This window comes from Pomacea canaliculata, linkage group LG2 (assembly GCF_003073045.1).
Source record: "Pomacea canaliculata isolate SZHN2017 linkage group LG2, ASM307304v1, whole genome shotgun sequence".
Classification (NCBI taxonomy): Eukaryota; Metazoa; Mollusca; class Gastropoda; order Architaenioglossa; family Ampullariidae; genus Pomacea; species Pomacea canaliculata.
The window spans coordinates 16,092,806-16,114,827 of NC_037591.1; the positions used below are offsets into that span (position 1 = coordinate 16,092,806).

Below are 22,022 nucleotides of genomic sequence, written 5' to 3' on the forward strand. Positions count from 1 at the left end.
CTTCGCTTTGTGAATACGGTCCCAGTTGGTTCCTATGTAATATTGGTTACTCCTGGTGAGAATGTACCTCCACCCTGAAATGATTTCGCTCTATGAGGGAAGAGGTAGGTGGAGAAAACCAACGGTCAGCCGTGCTGTCACATAAAAAGATCGTCCCGAGCCGAGATCTGAACCAAGAACATTTCTCTGGTGTGGTGACAAGCGAGTGCTTTAATTAACCGCTACACTTCCGAGTACCCATCCTGTATATTATCTCACCGTTACAGAAAATTACACCACCGCCATACTAAAGAAAACATGACCTTACTATGTAGTAAACATAACGGTATAAAAGTCGTTTAAGGGGAAAGGTCACTGAGTGAATCATTGTTAGGAACGGGGGAGGGGTGGTTGTCCTTGTTTATTTGAGAGGCAGAGATTCTCGCCTTACCTTGTACCTGTTGGAACGCGTGGAAGTGAGGACGATTCAAGAAAAGCGTGCATGAGTGAGCGAAAGGTTCACTGGACCCCTGTAGACGGGGGAAAATACTGAGTTTGGTTATTCCCTCGCTAGTCTTCGAAGCAGAGAGACTGTAGCGAATTTTGAGTAGAAGACATCGGGAATCGGATTAATTCCTTGCCTATAGTCAAAGTATGGGATAAGTTTTTTTTTTATTGCTTTGGCTATCTCCCTATCCGCGAAAGAATGGTGTGAAATGGATGATAATGGAAAGATTTTTTTTTTGGTTGTTGTTTAATAGTGATAAGTTTACGGACAAGTGATACCCAGGAGAGGATAACGAAAGAAGGAAGACAATTGGAAGAGCATCGTCAGCAGCTAGGTGTACCTGCCCAGCCAGCACCCGCTGTGTCTGATTATTGAAGTTGTATCGTCACCAGCCGGATTCTTACTGTAGTACGAACATATACAGGCGAGCACCTGAGAATACAAAGTTCATACAAACTGTTTGTGCACGTATGTCAAATACCACATTTCATTCATCAGTCCATTAATTTAGGCTACTCGATTCTGGTTTTTTTTTTTTAATAAAGGATGACAAAAAAGATTTATTTTAAGGTGCCAATGTGAGAACCGTACTACAATGTGGGGTGTGTGAACGTGTGCGTGCGCGCACGGATGTTATATCGAGGTATGGAACAAATTTTCTTTTGATGACAATATGTCCACATCAAAGCTGTTAACATCATCAAAAAGAAGCTGAAGAAAATGCGCGCGTGCATAAATGTTTCCGTTCTGTTGTGCCTCTTGACGCCACCCTGCTGGTTGACATTATTCCATCTTTTCAGGTCTTCTTTTACGCAAATTGTTGGTGGAGTAACATATATTATTGATTTGTACTGGTCATTGTGTGGATCAGGAATCGATGCCGAAATGTATGCTGCCCATTTCCCTTCCACGTCACGTGCATTGCTGTGCACTCAGCGCAATTAAAGGTTGCCAGAGGAGAAAATAACAATTCAGCTATAATTACTGTCGGCAAAGTTCATAACTCTATTGATTGTGTTTATTCTAGTCCAGAATGGGCGAAGGCGTCGTCTGTTCAGATGGCGTGTACAAATGTAGCCTATATTTACTGCATTGCTCTGTTCCAGAGGGCCGATGAAAAGTCAAAGCCTATACCATGGACGTGTATAGGTGGATTGCTGTCTGCCAAGACCAAGGTTTAGCCTCTTGATAAGTTCTCTGCTGTTAGTCTCGGCGAGCCTAAACAAAGAATGTGACTAAACCGGAAGCTTTGTAGTAGCATGCCTCGTTTTAGTAGTTAACTGGAAAAAAACGTCTGCCAGCAGTCCAGTAATACAAGTTCGGGCGTATACAGTTTCCACCCCAACTGCATGAGGCAAAAGTAGTGCTGAGACTTAATGCAGAGTACAAAGTGACAAAAATAAAATAAAGAAAAAGCGAAAGTAGGTAAATCGGCGATTTCATCCATTTGTATATATTACATGATAATTTACATTTTGTGCGTGTCTTATATCGTCATCATGATCGTATATATCCCCGTCAATAATACTACCTTTACTACAAAACAAAGACATTAAAATCACAAAAGAGAAAAATTAGAGTATGTACAAAAATGTGGACTGATGTCTAAATTGACAAAGATTAAAACATTTTGACTATAATGGATTAGTATAACTTATGGTTTAAGTTCAATTTAATTGTCAATGTTAGTAATAGGTGAGAGACAGACGAATTCTTAAATCGTTAAGCTGAATGACTCCTGCAACGTTATCAACTTTCGGAGAGATACCACAAAACTATATCGCTCATGTATTTCCTCGTACATAAACTACATACCATCCTCCAGGATTCTGTTGCATCTGTGAAAATGTTTTGCTCGGTTACATTCCTTTCCTCAAATAGTTCATTTCTAAAACGGATTATTTTGGTAACTGCATTCTGCTACTTCCGGTTTCAAAGTTGATTGAAGACGCAACACGTAAGCGCTTAGTTTTCTATTACGTGTTACTTTTTCGATACAATGGAATGGTTCTCAGGAAATATTCCACAGGCTATTCAAACTTCAAAGTCCAGGGGTTCCATTTTCGTCGTTTATATTACCGGTAAGTTTGTTTTTATCGTATATAACGGGTCTCTATAGTAGACGTATAATGGCTAGATCAGGAGTGTTTATATGGCAGGTTTCCACTTCACTCAAAGAATTAAATTAAATCTGAAATAATAGTTATTTATTATTTGCTTAAAATAATTACGAACAGGTTTCTAGTCATGGTAGATCAGTATACATCTGAATGGACTGTCTTAAGAAGAAGTGGAACAAGATTTTGGATACCTGAACTTCAGTGAAAATTTTATAACGGCCGCACAATCGAGTGTTTGAGAAACTTGTACTATAGTTTATTTCTTGCGAGATAAAGTTTGTAAAGAGTGTATGAAATTTTCACAGGCGATGATGATGATGATTCAAAACACATGGACGAAGCATGGAACAACCCAGAAGTTTCACAGATGTGTAAAAAAGGCTCAGTTGTCGCCATCAAAATCAGCGCAAGCAGGTAGCTTTGTGAAAAATGCTTCTCGATCTCAACAACTAAATAAAACTAATAAACAGGGCTTTATAAAATAAAGCATAATATATACTGCGTTTTTGTAACTGCATATATAATCAAAAAGACTGAATTTTCATGTTAACTGTACATCCTTAATTTTTACACCTAAATGTTTTTTCTTTTTGTTTTGCATTCTCAAATGTAGCTTGTACTAAGAGCTATGTAAATATTTTAATTAGCATACTGCATGAACATGTGGGAAGATGCTAGCAATCTGTATGTTGTACTTGCTAAATGAACTTTTTTTTCTTACTTTCAGTGAGGCTTGCACATTTTTCTCACAAATATGTATCCTTTTCTTAAACACATGCTGGGATAGTTTATGTCTTTCACTTTATTCTTTTAAAAATTTGTGTGCAATGTTTCAATTGGGAACAGGATTTGTTTCCCAGTTATTTGTAGCTATTTTTTGTTAAATGTCTATCTAAAGTCAGAAACCATTATTATTGTTAGCATACAAATATTTCTAAATATATAAACAAATATTGCAAATTTTTGTTGGTATGTTTTCAGTAAATATCAGCTGATATTGCCTTACTCTTTGTCAAATGATTTTGAAATAAGAGATAGTTGGAGCCTTAAAAGTTTCAAGGGTGGGTAGATGAGTATAGTATCACTTTATTTATTCAAATTAGCTAACATTTCAGGTAAGATAGGTGAATCAGAAGCACAAAAAAGTCAGCAAAAGCTTGAGCAAAATAGATCAAATGCTTAACAGACTTCAGATCCAGTTGTCATCCTACCGGCTGCCTATTTTATTGGGGATAATGGCACACCACTGGAAGTTATTGGAGGCAAAGTAGAGCTGCAAACCTTCAAAGAAAAAGTAAAAAATGTGCTAGAGGTAAATTTTATATTCTGACAATCTTTAATTTTGTAAATTTTCAACGAATAAAAAAACTAGAAGACACAGAGCGAGTTTATAGGCCATAATGTTCCAGTGACACATTTAAATTACTTGATAAGAAAGTCATTTTTCTGACATGGGAAAAATTTAGTGGTAGTACTAGAACTGAAACAAGGCCTTCATGTGTTTGTGCATTTTAGTTGATAGCAATGTTGTATTCACAAGCAGCTGTTACCTTGGTGTGTCCATGCAAGATGGTCTACAAAAAACTTAGTCACCCTGTCATTATTACACTCTTCTGAAATACAGCTAGAAGCTGTAGACTATAGTATAGTTTATATAAAGTCTCACCATTTTTCATAATGTAGTAACATTGTTACGTGCAACTAATTTTTAAATGTGTTGTTCAAAACACATGTGAAAGATTTTTGAAGCTTCATGTGCTTCAAACTTATGGTTGCTGTAAGGTTTTTGTTCTTTTTCCTTTGTTACTGTCTCATCCTAAAGAAGTTTGACTCATAGACTGCAATACAGAAAGATGTATACTTATTCAGGGTTTCCCCATTACATTATGTGTTAAACAAATAAGAGAGCCCCGTATCATATAACAATAAATAAAGGAAAGGGGGTATGAAAACATAAGAGTTTAAGAGGCCTCATTCTGCAAGACATTGATGTTGTAAACTGTTTGTGAAAGCTGATGTTTTTCATGACTGGTTATCAAAACAATAAAGGATTCTGAAAAATACTAGCATTTTATAGATGGTAAACACTGCTTATTACAGTTACATCGAAACAGCAAAAGTCTGGGCACAGCATCACAGCCACAGGCTACTTCAACACGGAGTGATAAACCACACTCTGCAGTAGATCCAGCTTCCACCAAAGCAGCTGTGGCCAGTTCAAGAAAAACTGGAGCAGAAGCAGCAGAAGAAGTGGCATTAGATGATACATCATCAGATGAAAATGAAGACACATCAAAAGGGGATATACAGGTCCGCGTTGAAAGGTTTGCTGCTTCAAAAGTTTCTAGCATTTGAATGAGATTCATATGGGTTTTATAATTGTGAATAAATGAAATTGTGCAGGCAAGAGATCAAATGATTATGAAAGATTTGACTCGATTGAATTAAGTGACTTTTACTTCACTTCTCACTCAAGTGTGCACACACATATTTTATTTAACTTAGGATAAGTTAGAATATGAAACATAAGGAGTAAAAGAATTGAGAAGACTGTTTCTACTGAAAATGAGCAGAGATTCAAAATGGAAATTTGAGAGTTGCATGTGGGTGTGTATTCATTTTTTTCTGTTCTTTTTATTCTTTTTTACGACAGAGCTAAAGAAAAGATTGAACAGAGAAGGACTGAAAAAGCAAGGAAAGAAGCAGAGGTAGAAACAAATCAAACATCACTTTGAAGTAACCAGTTCTTTTAGTCAATTTGTTGCCAAAATCAAAAGAAAACCATAACAAAATACAAGTTTATTTTCATTTTTATTTTATTTCTATTTTAAGAAGTACTTTTGTTGTAAGGTGTATTTTACTATGTTTATGTTAATAAGTTTGCTTTCATTATCATATAATATTTTAAATTTTACTTAAAGACTTGTTTAAAAATATATTCTTTTATCATTTTCATGTTTTTTTCTTCATTATTTTTCCTTTCTAGGAGTCACAAACTAAGTGCCACAGTGATTGAAAAATCTCATTCGTTATGCTTTATAGCTCATTGAAAAGATATGGTTGCTATGTGCAGGAGGAGAGACAGAAAGAGATTGAAAGGAGAAAATTTGGCCAGAATGTTCAACAACTGCGACAGAATCAACATGAGCAAGAGCTGAGAGAGGTGAAGGAACAGCTTCGTAAAGAAAAAGAGGAGCAGCGCAAAGCCCGTGAGCGAATAAAGCAAGAGATTGAACGAGACAGGTAGGTTGTTGTTTCCTTATAATCTGTAACAGATTTCTGCCTTAATCACTTCTCATGCCTAATGATTGCAATAAACTTGTGTGTGTATGTGTGTGGGTGCTCACATATGCATATGCATGACTACAAGCTTGCATATTCATGTAATTGTGCATTATGTTGTACATAAAAACATATTGAAACTCTACTTTTCTTAACATGCTGCATGGTCGACATGTTTACAATCTGATTACTTCAGAAATGGTTACATTATAGGGGGAAGAGGGAATTAATGGGTTGTTTTAAAGGGCATCACTGATTTCAGAGCTGAGCGCAATGCTAAGTTCCAAAAAGAAAAGTTTGAGAAGCAGCAGGTGATGGAAGAAGCCAGAAGAAATACGATGCTGAAGAAACAGAAAGAGGCAGCTGAAGCAGAAGTACGCAGAAGGTATGTTTACATCAGACTTACAAGATGTCTAGTGCTGCTGCTGCTCTCTACAGCTTGCAGCAACTTGCTAGTTAGTCTTTCTTAAATGGGCTAAACATTTTCTTCAGGAACCCCATTACCAGGTATTTAAACTAAGATTACTTGCACTTGCATACATATCACATTCACATTCTGTCATTCTAGCTTACAAACTTGTCAGGACTGAGTGTAGTTGTTATTGCTTGTAGAGGCAGATGTTTCCCTTTGTTGCATATGTGCATGTTTCTTGCTATCTTTTGATTTCAGCGAAATAGCAAGAATTCAGTTCCGGTTCCCAGATGGTGCCTCTGTTTCTCAACAATTTCCATCCTCACAAACCTTACAGGCTGCATATGACTTCATCTCCGAGGTAATTAAAAAAGTTATATGTCAGATTTGTAAAGTACGCATATTAGCGTAAATTTTTTTAAAAAGTTATTTAGTGCATATATCTGCACTCCTTGTGCATTTTTTATTCTTTGCAGAGATTTGGGGGCGCTGTGACCTTATCCACTGCCTTCCCGAAGAGAACATTTTGCCAAGAAGATTTGGCATCTACTTTTATTGAGCTGGAGCTTGCACCTACAGCTGTGATATTGGTAGTTCCAGTAAGTGGTATTCAAACTGCTCACCTTCTGTGGCCAAAACTTGTTTAAACTTTTCCAAAACTATTTGGATTGAAAGAGGCACGAGGTCAATGTTTGCGAGATGGAGGTGATAGAGGTGCTGATGTAAAGTGCAGTTTTATGGAAAGTAATGCAGCACTGATTGAGTAAACTAAATAACACATAGGAAAATGGCTAGGAGTGTACAATAACTGAAAAAAGGCTAGAAATATCAGGAATTGATTGAAGTATAGACACTGCATATCATGTTGCTGGAAATCAGATTGGTAGGAACAGCGTTGTAGAGGATGAAGAAAGTTGTCAGATATTTTGTGAGATGCAAGATTAGCATTTAGGTGAAAAGTTTAACAAGACTTGGTGTGCAGGCTCACAGAATTTTAGTGACAGTAGTCCTGTAGGAATACCTCTATTTAGGAGAGAGTTGAGTATTGTCATCCGATAAAAATGAAAGAAACTCTTCTAAAGTGTGGCCAGCGGATCTGATTGAGTAATAATGTAATTTTTTTTCTTCGTTAACTAGGAAGAATACGTTAGAATTAGGTGTTATGCAGATTTCATGAACATTGACGTTGCTGCATTTTGTAAATTACAGGTCTCTGGCTTACCATTTGGCAGTCGTTTGGGAAATAGTGGTGGTGGTGGTATTCTGTCTCTCCTGGTTAGCCCTTTTGTGTTTATCTGGAATTTCTTCATGTCCTTAATTTTTCCTGCACCTGCTGTGACAAACAACTCAAATTCCAGTGCACAGGCTAGCACTTCTGCAGCAGGGGGCGATCGAACGAAATCTTCAACGTAAGTTTTGGAAAGATATTTCTAAACATTTTTCAGCACTAAAACTCATTTTTCTTAGTGGCCATTGCTGGGCAGATTAGAGCCATGATGTCTGAACCCAAAGGGCACAGACTAACTAGTTTGATGTTCATATGAAGCAGAGTACTTCTACTAGTTTTAGATTGGGTACCTGAATCTGTAGAGGGTTGGAGAAGGTAAGGCAATGAAAAATGGGCGCCACTCTCACAAAAAAGCTGGTCCTGGGATAAGTAAAGGCTTTAGCACCTCACTCACCTAATACGATAAGGTCATGAGACTACCTAAATTAAGCATCTTATTAAATCCTTACATAGTCATGCAGGAGACTACATTGTTCTGCTGCATTGAAACATGCATAGCTGATGCAAGAGGATTGATTCCTGTGAAGTGCCTCATAATAGTGGTAAATATTAGAATGTAGGCATGGTAACATAACAGTAATGAATAGTGCTGGACAATCAGAACCAGAAACGTTTAGCCTTTTACTGCAGATGCTACTGCCTGAGTAGCAATTTTTGTGTACATTTATCTAGGAGCTATCTGGGACAAAAATTTGAACAATGAGATTTCTATGTTCCATCCAGAAATGCATTTAGGAGACCAGCAGGAGGAAATCGCAGTCGACAAGATGGCAACATTCGCCGCTTGAGGAATTCCAGTGATGAAGAGGATGAAAATGCAACGTGGAATGGAAATTCCACTCAACAGATGTGATTTGAAATCTGGTATGTCCTTGTGAGTGTATGAGAAGGGGAGGGTAAATATAGTGGGTGGAAAATGGAAGAGCATTTGTTTGGAGAGAAGGATATTGTCTTAAGACCACATCTTTTCATTCAGGTCTGTTTCTGTATTTGGAGATACTCTTGCGGCAGCATGTATCAAGAATTGACTGCCCCAAACGAAGGTGTATATGGTCATTTGTATTCAGACTGATGTCAGACACTTTACTGCCTTCAATTACAGACACTTGATGAGGGCATTTTACTTGCAGAGACAAGATTAACGTCTTTCTTGATCCCAAAGCACAGTCTGTTTTTTTAAACAAGCCACTGATCAGATCAATTTGGGGATTTGTGGCATCTATACCTTTGCAATGAGACGTTAAGGAATCTTGATTTGCTTCATAATATAAAGCTGAAGTGTTTAATGTATTTCCCCCTTTCAACAGCTTTCAACTGTCCTAGAACTACAGGGTGCTGAGGACAGGGTGAGGTGCAGTGCTGTCATGATTGCAGATGTTAATACTTTTTATTGTGCAGTCATTATGGCTTTGTGCAAATAAATGGAATGATGTCTTTTCAGTTGTTTTTTTTATTGCATGTGAACTTTATGCTTGAGTATTTGGCGGTTTTTGTGAGTGTGCAAAAGTGAGATATGTGGATGGTTAACACTAACGTTTTAAACCCAAGTTTTGTAGTTTTATGGGGCTGAGAAGAGCTAACTAAATAAGTGCTGTATTAATGGAGACATAGATAACCATTCAGTGGATTTTTTTCCAAACTGGAATTGCAACGATTTTATTTCAATAGAACAAAAACCTATGCTAGCTTCACCACCATACTCCAGAATTGACAACTGTATGTTGTTAGTATTTATCGTGTGTGGTGGTCTTTGTGTAAAGCACTTTGAGTTCACCTGAACAGTGGAGAAAGGTGCTATAGAAATCATCATCATTATTATTATATATAAAATTTATGTATAGTGGGAAAAATAGGGGAGTGACCTAGCTGTAATAGATGTTTGCTGCACTTTGGGATGAACCACATTCACTCACAAATCTGATGGTCCAGAAAGCATTTGAAGTGACTTTCTGATGTTTTCCAATATCCTTGCTGCTGAAGAACATACACTTTTTAAAAAATGGGTTAATTTTCTTCCCATTGAGTCCAGGAAAGTTAGTGTCATTACACTTAAAGTACTTGGACATGGGGAGAAAAAAAAATCAAAATTGTATGCTTTAGTCTTTTGAACGATCCACATCTCATATTACGATAGGCAATTTAAAATCAGATTGTAAATTTTGAGGTTTTTTAATGAAAATGCAAAACTCATGTACTTTTTGAAAAATTAATATAAATGTTAAGTCCTGCATTATAGTCTGAGGACCCAGCCAAGTCGCAAAAACAGGAAAATGAAATGCCATTTGGTGTCCTTTGATGTCATGGTTCCAGCTTCCAGGGTGATTTTTGTTGGTTGGTTTAATAGGAAAGTGCTTCCAGGTCATTTCGCACCATGGGAGGGGGTTGGAAGCCAGAGTACCTGGAGAAAATCCCTGCTGCACAGCCCTAAGAAGAGATGTCCCAAGACGAAATCTGAAGCAATTAGAACCTCTCGCTGCAGTGGTAACAAGCGAGTGTCTTGACGACTGCATTACCGGGCGCAACGTTTGGTTTTTGCGTCAATGGACAGTGGGTGAAAAGTTGCTTACAAAATTCCCACTAGACAAACTATAATGCTGTGAATTAAAAGTGTGTTAAAATCCCCACAGCATCATACCGATGACCACCTTTGGACAGGACTCATGCCTCTTTCTTGAATACTCTTAACAGTTGTCTATTTTCACCCCTTATCTCTCCCTCACACACACCTCCTTTGCAGCAGTAGGAGAAAAACACCATGTCCTTTTCAGAAACTATACGGGGGAAAAAATCAAACATTTTTAACACCTCTCACAGGCTGCATCATCAGGAGCGGGTCCCCACTCCCTCTGTTGACAGAGTTGTCCCCACATCACTCGATCACATTTGTTCTTCGCCGTGTTATTGCGTGCAGATCATTTTTTCCCTTGTGGTAGATAAACGCATGCATCTATCTTCATGCGTCGATGCATTAATATACTTCTAAACGGTCAGGCAAATCAGTGGCCAGCAACCTTTCAACACCAAGCGCGCGAACATGAGAACATGGATGTGTAAAGATAATACAAGTTCGTGATAAGAGCGCTGATTAGTGACCTCGCTAACCCTCGATCTACTCCGCGATCGACTCACCTCGCTGCTCTATTAGGCCTGGAAATAGTATATCGCAAATTTAAAATTCGATTTCTCTTTGAATAATGTTTCAGCACACCTTGACCCTCCTCCCCACTCGTCAGGCCTGCAAATTAGACTTGGAAATGAGTGGGCAATGAACTGGTGCACTTTGCATATCACGTGACATGCAAATGTAGGTCCTTCTGGAGGACACCTTCCGTGTCTTATGTTAGTGTTTACATTTGAGGTTCTGATCTGTTTACTAACAAAAAAAAGTTTATCTGGTCTTAATTGCAATTTTTTAATCAATTATAGTGTATTTTAGTATTGACTCGTCCCTTTCTCGTGATACATGGAGGACAGTGACTCCCGTAAAGCTTAAAGTGTGTGGAAACGACCTGTGGCCTACTCTAGTCTCAGGTTTAATTACGACTCGTACTGATCCTTCTATCACCACACCCGCACATACACTTACGGGGTCGATAGAGGTGTTCCATAATTTTATCAGCTGCGGACACCTTCATCTCAGGTACTACGTAAGGAAGACCACGATTCTGGTGTTCATCTCACCTGTCTGACTGCTGACGTCGTCGACAGCGAGGGACAACTCTATGAGAGTTACCCGCTAATTGATTTTACACGAAATCCTGGTCTCACTGTTAATGTTCTAACGCTAGACACCTTGATCCCTCCTTCGCCCTAAATACTCTAAAGTTTTCTTTTTTACTGGTGAAACTATCTCAGATTAGTTTCACTCCAAAATTTTCCTCCCAAACGATGCGAATGCGACTTAAAACTCGCGCGATATTGGTGTACTTCAGTATCGTCTGCTTTGGTTCTGTCTTCTTTGGATTGTATTTCATTTTCACACCTGCATATGAAACGAAACAGGTATGTTACTTGCCGCTCGTAGACATAACTATTTTGTTAGGGTGCCATGGAGTTACAATTGTAACCACTGACCACAATTTAAGTCTGTCTCTCTCTCTCACACACACTTACACAAAGGTGTAATATAATAATTCAGTTGGTGCACAATGTCAAAATAGAAAAGTATTAAAATAGATCAGTCTTAAAGAAGTAAAGTATATTATTTCAGAAAAGTGACACACAGTTCGATTTACATTTTTCTGTAAATAAGCGATTTTCTGCTGATTTATTGTCCGCAGAAAAAAGGAATTGACTTTGCAGCCAAAGATAAATGGTCTCATCTCTTACACAAACAGCCATCAGTGTTGGATGCAAAACATTACAATGAACTTCGTAGACCTGGTGAGCTGATGTACAAACTAATTCATTTACTAGCCTTTCATGGTGTCACTGCTCACCCACTTGTTCATCTGTCTTCCCTGCATAGCTGATAGTGCACTACTTCAACTAGACTGCCTTCTTCTTTTAGCAGATATTAAATATATTTCTTTGCATATTTGACATTAACATTAAGTTTCTCAGTCTCTCATACAGATTTGTTTTATTTTCCAAATAAATTTGTTTTCTTTCTTGAGGTTCATTCCTACTTCCAGCAGCTGGCACCCTATCTGCTGAGAGAGTATTTTTACACATAAATTTTTATGAATGTGCTTAATAGAAAAACTAAAAACTATCAGTTCATTGGATTTATATTGAATAGCTGTTGGCATTAAACCTACTACTTTGCTTATGTGATTGAGCTGCTACCATTAATTTGTCTTGCTTCCAGACCTTGCACTTGGATGGGCAGAAAAAGGAAATGCAGACAGATCAAATATTTGGGAGGATAAGGTTTGAAAAAAATACTAATCACATTCTTAGTGAAAATAAAAATGAAAATGGCATGCATTTATGAATACATATAATGCGAATGTTTATACAGATCTATACATACACTTATGCAAATGTTTATACAGCGGCACATAACCAATGTACATGCATGAGTTTGCATAGCGACATGCATGTTGTAAAACATAAAATATAGCAGTGAAATGAAAAGGGATGAAGACAATTTTTTAAATGTAAACAATTGATAAATATTTTGTTTTATTTTTATTGTTTACAATATTGCCATAATATCTGTTTCACAGAAAATAGGGTCAGAAAATGCAGAGATAGTTTTACCAGAGAAAGATATGCTGTATACCATGAGCTGGGAGGAAATTGCCTTCTTATATCACAAGTATGTCAGAGTTAGAGCACATACATTCTAAAGTAATCTCTTAACTGTTGTTCTAACGGCTTTGTATTTTGATCTTCTTCCATTCTTAGAAATCTGTGTTAGACATACATTCAGATATATATTATATGTGTGTGCATGTATGCACATATGCTGATGCATGTGTACAAGTACTTGTCCATGTATTTATACATATGTGTTGTTATTTAAATGCAGATCACACACACACACATGAATGCAGAAACAGACCCATACACACAAATATTCTACAGTGGCTGATGAGACATTGATGACACATTACAAAGATCAAAGGTTTTGGTTCATGAAAACTGTGAGGCTTTGGCATCACTCCCACCTTTTGATTCCATCAAGCAGTTGGCTTGACATTTTGGATGAACTAGGTACATTTTCAGCATATACATTTTTTGCTGGCAAGGTCTTTATTTGGACTTCTCCAAATAGTTTTCTTATGTTTACAACAGGTACACAAAACAAATCCAGATAAACTGTCAGGACATTGTGCGACTAGGAAGAGTTACTGATGGAGGGTGGGAGGTGTGTGATGATTCCTCTTATCGCCCATCAGCTCCCTGTCTGGTGTATTCATTTGGTACGTACGTCTGTATAGTATATTTAGTGAGGCATGTCTGTCTAGTATATTTAGTTGGGCATGTCTGTTTAGTTGGACATTTCTATCTAGTATATTCAGGTGTTTCTGCTACTGTTTGTGCTGTTAAGGGGTAATGGCATTTGCAGAGGATGTATTTGTTTTCAGTGTTAATTTTTTTTATTGAATGAGTTTGTCATATTTTGGTTTTTACAGATGTAATAAATGTATTACTGCTGTATTTGTTGCCATCAGCATCATCATTTTCAGTTTCATCACTACTAATATTATTCTATTTGTCTGCAGTGTGGGGGATGATTTCAGTTTTGATGATGCGGTTGCCCGCAGGTATAAATGTGAAGTACATTCCTTTGACCCAAGGTGAGCGGCCTTGAACTCCTTCCCCAACTATTTAAGTGATCAGATGGCTAATCATGCAGAAGTATAGCTCAGCAGCTGAATGTTGTTTAAAAAAATAATAAATACATATGTAATAATGTATATAGAAATATTGTTTTATCAAGTCAGAATCAAGACTTCGGTATCACAACATTTGGGTAAAGTATTTTCAGATTAAAGCACAAAAAAGCAGTAAGCCTGATAGTAATTGTGATTATCCTGTTTACTGTCTTTTTTCGCCTATATTTAGCATGAATGTGAAAGACTACCAGCGAGATTCAACTGTATACTTCCACCAGCTTGGTCTGGCTGACTTTACTGGGGAAACTTCTGATGGTTGGAAAATGTCCACATTTGCAGACATCAGAAAGCACTTCCACCATGAAGGGGTAGGTAAAGGAAGATAGTCCCATGACCTTTAGATCACTAGGGAGTAGGCATTAAAAACTGTCTTTTTCTCAGGGTCAGCATTTTTGTGAGAGAGTTGCCTTTCCTTTCCCAACCATTAAGTGATCAGGTGGGTCAGCTGGGAGAAGTAGCCCCCCAGCTTCGTGGCACAAGCTGCAAATCAAAGACTACAGGAAGACAGTACTGTTAACTAATGTGGACTCCACCATCTCTGATAGGCTAAATGAGTTCTGTAGTTGATTTGATTGGGAATGTGCCACAACAGCGACAGCCACAGCCCTTGTTTCCCCATTACTGCAACCTGTTCTAGCAACAAAACTGCAGGAAAGCAGCAAACCTTGATTTTGTGTCTGCTTTGACACTGTGCTGAACATCTCTCTTCTGTCTTCACAGATATCTTCAACACATCTCTGATATACCACCAGAACCAAACTGTTTCTTTTAATCAGTTGGTGGATGATTTTGTCAGTCTAGTCCAGTTGTGTCCAACCTTCTTTTGCCCGATAGCCGCAATGGACATGATCTAAAATCTCGTGGACCAGAACATGGCAGTTTTGCCAGAATCATGACGTTAAAAATGAAATTGTTGTGTCTGGTTAAAATGAGAGAGCCGAATGAGGCACCTTTGCGGGCTTTAGGTTGGTCGCCCCAGGTCTAGCTTTTCACTTCACCCTCCAGACTTCAGCTGGGAAAACAATTACGAGGGCCCAGCAATAACTTTACTTCCTGTGCCAGCTGAAAAAGCTCAACCTGAGGAGGAACATTTACAGGGTGGTGATTGAGAGTGTGATGATCGCTGTCTGGTATGGTAGCCAGAAACAGAAAGTACAACTCCACCAGGTGATGCATGCAGCTAGCTGAACTATATGGCCTATCCTCTGTAAGCACAATCTATGCCCTAGGCAGTTTGTGCAGGTCACATAAGGTTGTGTCAGACAGCTCCACAACATCTGCATTGGGATCGCAACAGCAGCAATGGCTAGGCTGGACATGTTCCTCATGCAGTGCCACTTAGCAGATAAATTAGTTCTTTTTCTTATGTTCTTATTGCCAGACAGACTGCAGCAGCAACACTGTTACCTTAAAACTTGTCTACTCTTAAAAGATGAACAGTAAGAAACATTTATCCTTTACTATGTAACACTATATTTAAATCTTTGTTTTGGATTTGAAGAGTGCTGAAGATAAAAGAAACTTCATCAACCTTCCCCTATTTGTTGTTGCTAGTGAGGCACAGTTTAAATTGCAGTTTCTGTCTGCAGAAGCCACTGTCAATTTTGAAACTAGACATCGAGGAATGGGAGTGGAAAGTGCTGCCAAGCTTACTGAAAAGCGGCTATTTAAACGATACAAGTCAACTCTTGATGGAACTTCATCAGTGTGAAGGGTGCTCTCGGTACAACCCAGCCCAGGTTGACAAAGAAGCAACGCAAGAACGTTACATTTTGGCACTACAGATCTTGAAAGACCTGTATGACTTGGGCTTTCGCATATTCTGGGAACACCAAAACCTTGCCTGCAGCTACATATCCAAGTTTGCCTTGGCAGAACGAAGTGGCTGCTGTGAGCTACACATGGTACAGTCCAGGTTACTTGGAAAAAAAAAAGTTTAGGAGAGATCAAGAGTGTGAAATTACAACAGCACTTCGGTGTTTTTAAACACTGAAAGAGTTAAGAGGTATGAGTATAATGTTTCTTTGTTCTTAAGCAGTTTACAACTCTGTTGAAGATGGTACAGATGACTGGCAGTCATATAGTTGATACTATCATGTTTGTGTCTTTGATAAACCTTTCTTTAAGATTTGTTATTCATGATTTCCAATATTTTTTATTTCAGGTTTCTGTAAACAGATTATACTTTTAAATCATGCTAGCCTGTTAACAAATGATGGACATTGTTAGAATGTTATCTTAACTTTCATGTCATGCTGCTTGTTATTCCACAGGTTTTTAATTGTACAGTTAATAATTATAAAATTATAATTATAATCGTCAGCAAATAAGGGTTGACCTTCAAATCATTGTCTTGATCAAACATAGCTCAGAACTTTTAGTCCCCACATATTGCGTCATATAATTCTTTTTTATTTTGTGCTTTAGTTTTTGTTTTTTTCCCTGTTAAATTAGTTTTTTTTTAGTTCATAGACAGTTTTCTTGATGGATGCTGTGTGTTTTGTTTTTTTTAAAGAAGATGACCATGTAATTTCTGATATTTTTACCTCTATATTTTATACTTTCTGCCAAAGAATCTTGCAAGATGTCTATTTTTGTCTTATCAAGGCATGCTGATTAATTCCAGCTTATGTAATTCAGCCATATCACATAATCATAAAATGCTGTAAGGACATCTATTTTGTGTTACCAGAGTATGTCAGGGTTCCTAGTTTACTAGTGTCTCACTGTGGCATGCCATCAGGGTATGTTACTAAGCCATTTCAGTGAGATACCACAATTCCTTATTAATGCCAAATGAACTAGCAGCATATTTGTGATAAAAAAATCATTTTTCAATTCTTTTGGCACATTGACAGGCTTTCTGCAATGTGATAAAATTCTTGATGAGACAGAAGTGTGTTCATAGAATTGTTAATTCCAGCTCTTCTGACATGACAGCAAGACTGTTGTTGGAGGCATAGAAATGACAGGGTTCATAATTTTCGATCTATTTGCTCAAAAAGGAAAAAAAGTTCTGAAAATCAGATCATGTTTATATATTATCTTGAAGTTTCATCATGCCGAGAAAGCAAACAGATGAAATGAAGTCACTAGCATAAGTAACAAAGAAAATAGCTAACTACATTCCAAACCAGTTGTAAATGTTCCATTTCAAGACTTAGCTGTTCCAGTTGATTCGATGTTGCCCGATCACCATAACTCAATGGACCAAAGTTTGGTGTGATTAACAGTATATGAAAGTGTGTCAATAACTGCTCATCTTTCCTTAGTTTTATTTTGTATGGTTAAGACATAATCAGATTCTTTACTTGGCAGAATCATGCTCAAATTCTGATTATTCCTATTTCAGATTTATCACTTAAAGTTACAAATGGATTTTTTTATGTCTGAAGATGTTTGCTTTATGCTATTTTGAATTCAATAAAACCATGTGTGTTCAACATAATGGTATTTCATAAATTTCATATTTTAATGGAATCTTCAACATAGTCTCTTAACAAGAGACACTGAGCTAGGATTTGACAAGTGGTCATGTTTTAGAATTTTTATTTAGCAGAAAAAAATAAAAGATGAACTATTTTGTCAAAGAAAAATATGTTGATTGCATGTGTATGATGCATATTGAAGAGCTCCATGACCTTCATCAAAAAATGAGTTTGACAATATCATTTCAAAATGTGTCTGTTAACTGAAAAGTCTCACGTTACACGAATGTACATAGTACAAATAATAGGGTTTTGAGACCGTGTCATACATATTCTTTAGTATCCCTTTGTTCATATCACTGCCAGTATAAATTGAATTTTATGCAGCTAATCTCATCTATATAAATTATGGTTGCCAAGCAGACAAAATGGCAGTGAGAAGTTAAAGATTTTTGTCATTTAGGAAGATCTTTGGATGAAGAATTGTCTTTTACTAGACATTATTTTTATAACTTAGAACAAAGAATGGATGGATTGATGGATTATATTGCTCTTTTATACGTAAAGATCTATGTATTTACAAATGCATATTTGTGTGTGCAGCTCCAACAGAAACCTGTATGACTATTGTACTTTCTCATCTTTATGAACAATGTAATTTTTTACATGTTTTTTTAAAACAGGTTCTCCTTTCTCTTGAAACAAAATTAGGGTTTTGTGTTTCAAGAAAATATAAATTATCATTTTCTTTGTGATGTGCTGGAACACATTCCATACAAAATGACTGAAATTTCCAGTGTGTGGAGACTTATTCGATGTTTGAAATTGATGGCTTGTCATTTTTGCACAGGAATTATTCCAGATCTAAAAGGTCTACTTGACTGCGTCATTTTTTTTAATTACTATACTTTTGTCATCAAGCTGTAGCTTAGGGGAGAGTTAGAACCATAATTAGGTATACAAGTGGATATTACACAACAATGGCTTTGATCTCATTCTGTGCATTGAGATGTTTGCTGATACTGACAATAGAAGGGAATAGGACAATAAAGTTCACTCAGATCTTGAGAAATAGCCTTCTGACTCCCAGTTATTTAAACAAACATCCTGCACTTTGGTAGACCTTTCATTAGAATATTTTTAATCGTTTAGTAAATATAAACATTTTGGTTTATTCAGGATAAAAACACGTAAAAATCACACCTGATGTTGATCACACATTTGTTGATAGCTTGTTGATCATTACAAGAGTGACAGAGTGTCTTAGTGCCACGCTGGTTGACATGGCCGAATCAAACTGGCTTGTGCTTCCTCACTGTTGCAAGAAGGGGTTCCTGGTGACCCAAGTGGTGGCAACTATGTGCCATACATAGTCACTGGGTATGTCAATACATGTAGAAGGAAAGACCTGCTGTAGACGCAAGAGTAAAGATTATGCTGGTAAATATTCTGGAGTTTTATTTTTAGTGGTGGAAGATCCAGAACAAATATCATCCATGTAGAATGTAAACATGCTCCCTGTAATAATTACAAAAACATTTTTAACACAGCTAACAGTTTATTCTAAACTCTGGCACAATAGACAAACAAATGTACCTCTGTATTCTTCTTTTGATGAACTATTAATAAGAAAAATGTTTGCCATGTGTTTGGACAATGATACATACCCAATTTGCTGTACATAATCCATTTCAAACATATACATAAGGCTTCAGGTGGTATACATTGCAACAAACAAAACAAAAAAACGTGAAAATGTGTTGAGAATAAACCAGCTATGGGCTTCAGGAGAATTTGGTGGTAGGGTGCAGGGTTGGTAAACTGAAGATGGTTTGGACAGATTTTCATAGCCTTAGACTTGGTGATAAAATGAAAAAAACACTGTGCAGTAGATTTATTTTTACACAAATGCTTCACAAAATAAATCTATGATTTCAATGAGTATGATGCAGTTTCTTTTCAAATTGCTCCTGAAGAGTTGACTATTAAACAAAAGTAACACCCCCACTCCAACAAAGAAAAAGAAACACCCCAAAACTATGCAAGTCTTTATAAAGTATGCTGTATTTGTGTAAGACCAATCCTGCTAAGGTCTCACAATTATGACAAACAGATTGAGGGAAGGCTGCTGCTGACACTGATTATAAATGGCTTAAAATATCCCATGAATAAACTCTGAGTAATACTTTCATGAAGGATCTCTCAAATGAAACTAGTTTTTTTTTGCAAATAGCACAACTTCCCTAATGATACATAAAATATTAATATACATGACAACATTATCAAGGAATACAATATAGGAGATTGCTCAATGAAACAAACTTGAGATTTCAAAGTTCTTCGTGGAGTTTTGTTTTAGTTGCTAATGGTAGAGTTTCTTCAGTCATTACAGACAAATGAAAACTGTGAACACGTTTTGATAAATGACTAAATGGAGATTATCTGCATCATGTCTTCAGTAAACTTCACTTTCTAAACAATTCCTCTGAAACACTGCACTCTTCAAAACATTACAACAGCCTTGACAATTTCACACAAAACATTACAGGTCTTATTCAAAGACGGACATAAAATAAAGATGGCACCATAACTCAGCATTTGAAAGCAAGTGATTGTCAGCTTTCAGAACGTTTGAGATACAAACATCTTTGAATGTCATTGTCAGTCTTGTTAGTAAAGTTGTTAGCACCTGTCTTAACTAAGTGGCTTGATCACCCTTCTCCTGTACACCAACATGTCATGGTTATTTGTCACCCCCACTTTAAAACAAACAATGCAATCAGCCAGTAATAAATATCGCACAACAGAGACCAACCACAATCAGATGAATTATCTGGACCTGTCAGCTCATCAAATATACCCTTTTCTCTCCTGCTATGATAGCATAAACAACAAACTTCCTCCCACGGTTTTATGACTTTCTTCAGCGTTACTTGGCAAAAAGTCACAAATGCAATGACCACTGCACAGAGCTGTGTTCAGTAGGTGACTAGCTTTTATGGACAAGGGAATTCATTTCTTCCTGTTAAAACTTGTCAGTACTCATCCTTACAGCTGGGAAAACCTTGACAAGCTACCAGTCACTAACCCAGCAAACAACAAATTAAGTACATACCAAGTTTGTTCTGGACTGTTGAAGTTATATTACATCCAGCAGAGTGAAGGGATGGACAGGAGACACAAGCATTTTCTGTATAAATTTAAGAACAGTATTTAAATAACATAAGCTGTATTAACAATATGTAAAAACAAGCCACGCAAGTCACCTTGCAGTCAGCACACAACAAAAACATTGGGAATCACTCTCCAACAGATCCCAAGGCTTTCAAACATCTCGTCAGATTCAGTTAATGAATAAATTCAGTTTGTGCATCATTAGCATTATAAACAGAGTTTCAAAAATGAAATCTTATGCTTTGGCAATGAAAGTTGCCCATAAAATGCCACTTTTACAAGTGATATTAGATAAGTTGTCTGGCATTTCAAGTGAACTGTGCATGTGGCCACACACACACAAATGGTATGGAGAATTTGAAAAATGTACTGAATATCAGAAACAGCCAAAGATTTCTAATACTCTGGAATACTTCATGTCAATTCTAAGCCTTGTGATAATTACAGTGAAAGTGGCACTAGTCAACAAGAAGTTAGCAAAGGACTTACCACAGCTCAGCGAAACAGTGATTTATTTTTCTCTAGTATTTAATAAAGTGTGCTAAATTTCTTGGATAAATACTTTCTACTAGGTCTTCAGTTTTCGAAGTAACTGATGCCTCATTTTCTGAGATGTCCATCAAAACAAACTCCAGGAAATAACTAACAGAAACCTGAGGACATGGACTATAAATTCTAAAGGTTGAAGTGTAGCACAGAGGTCAAAGTCATACATAGGGACAAGGATGGGTTTGAAGCAGCTGTGAATGATGGGAGTTTGCAGCTGAAGTATTATGTACAACCATAAATTCGCCATGGATAAGGCAAGCATTTGTTGATGCCATAAGGGAGACGGTTTTGGTATTCACACATTTTAATTCGCTTGATCCTAATTTGTAGAGAGTATTAGACACTGTAGCATCCACAGCAGGCAATGGCCATGTCTACTTTATCCAAAAGTCAGAGATAAATTTCTGCTTTGGTGTGGAGCTTATGTTGATGACTAAACTGCCAAAAAAACTGATGAGAGGAGTGCAGAGTAAGTTGGTGAGTTCATGGGTAACAGGATTCTGTGGTGACTGGTATTATCCTTGCAGTGCTGTGTGCCCCACATTTAAGTAACCTGCAAACCAAGGGCTCCACCAAAACAGCTTTCGACAGTGCTCATGGCAAGTGTTAAAGTGACTGCTGACGATGTAAACTTTTTTGTTGCTAATCTGACAACTGTGTATTATCACATCAGTAATCCCAGCTCTGCAACCCCCTTAAAAACAAAACCAACCCCCAAAACAGAGTTCAACAGCCTGGTGGCTGTAGAAGCAGTGAACATAAGGGGTTAACTTTGCCTAGAGTAGGGCCTAAAAAAATCCTCTCCTGCTGTCTTTACCTTTCCAGATAAATTAAGTACTCTTTTCTTCTGGGAAGCTGCTGGGTAGGCTGGGCAAGTTTTCCAGACACAAAACCCATGTGAAACTCCAACCATTAATCTTCTATTCCATGGCTGA

The 22,022-nt window shown here is 37.2% G+C and overlaps 2 protein-coding genes across 4 annotated transcripts; both read left to right on the top strand.

Moving 5' to 3' along the window:
* Positions 1 to 2,396: 2,396 nt before the first annotated feature.
* Positions 2,397 to 9,026, top strand: LOC112557725 (UBX domain-containing protein 4-like). Of its 2 annotated transcripts, XM_025227728.1 has the most exons (13): positions 2,397 to 2,568; positions 2,913 to 3,021; positions 3,335 to 3,363; positions 3,801 to 3,919; positions 4,708 to 4,931; positions 5,261 to 5,315; positions 5,681 to 5,850; positions 6,152 to 6,274; positions 6,560 to 6,662; positions 6,778 to 6,900; positions 7,511 to 7,710; positions 8,313 to 8,453; positions 8,897 to 9,026. In XM_025227728.1, exons 1-12 carry the CDS (start codon positions 2,487 to 2,489, stop codon positions 8,440 to 8,442), a joined length of 1,467 nt encoding a protein of 488 aa, XP_025083513.1. In that variant the 5' UTR covers positions 2,397 to 2,486; the 3' UTR covers positions 8,443 to 8,453; positions 8,897 to 9,026. The 2 variants fall into 2 exon arrangements, with proteins under 2 accessions (XP_025083513.1, XP_025083512.1); XM_025227727.1 differs by having other exon boundaries at positions 8,313 to 9,026.
* Positions 9,027 to 10,910: 1,884 nt separating this feature from the next.
* On the top strand, positions 10,911 to 18,024 carry LOC112556390 (methyltransferase-like protein 24). Of its 2 annotated transcripts, XR_003097713.1 has the most exons (9): positions 10,911 to 11,591; positions 11,870 to 11,972; positions 12,400 to 12,461; positions 12,761 to 12,852; positions 13,332 to 13,459; positions 13,762 to 13,837; positions 14,106 to 14,244; positions 15,526 to 15,941; positions 16,101 to 18,024. XR_003097713.1 is itself a non-coding variant. In XM_025225358.1 (8 exons), the coding sequence occupies exons 1-8, from the start codon at positions 11,478 to 11,480 to the stop codon at positions 15,874 to 15,876; spliced, it is 1,065 nt and encodes a 354-aa protein (XP_025081143.1). In that variant the 5' UTR covers positions 10,911 to 11,477; the 3' UTR covers positions 15,877 to 18,024. The 2 variants fall into 2 exon arrangements, 1 of the variants encoding a protein (XP_025081143.1); XM_025225358.1 differs by having other exon boundaries at positions 15,526 to 18,024.
* Positions 18,025 to 22,022: the final 3,998 nt, after the last annotated feature.

What these genes read in the sequence shown, in the direction of transcription:
- LOC112556390 (XM_025225358.1), top strand. Translation starts at nt 11,478, where the DNA reads ATGCGAATGCGACTTAAAACTCGCGCGATATTGGTGTACTTCAGTATC. An exon ending in CTGTCTGGTGTATTCATTTG is followed by an intron (nt 13,460 to 13,761) that starts GTACGTACGTCT and finishes TATTTGTCTGCA; the next exon opens with GTGTGGGGGATGATTTCAGT. An exon ending in AGCACTTCCACCATGAAGGG is followed by an intron (nt 14,245 to 15,525) that starts GTAGGTAAAGGA and finishes TTCTGTCTGCAG; the next exon opens with AAGCCACTGTCAATTTTGAA.
- LOC112557725 (XM_025227727.1), top strand. Translation starts at nt 2,487, where the DNA reads ATGGAATGGTTCTCAGGAAATATTCCACAGGCTATTCAAACTTCAAAG. An exon ending in AAGCAAGGAAAGAAGCAGAG is followed by an intron (nt 5,316 to 5,680) that starts GTAGAAACAAAT and finishes TGCTATGTGCAG; the next exon opens with GAGGAGAGACAGAAAGAGAT. An exon ending in GAAGCAGAAGTACGCAGAAG is followed by an intron (nt 6,275 to 6,559) that starts GTATGTTTACAT and finishes TTTTGATTTCAG; the next exon opens with CGAAATAGCAAGAATTCAGT.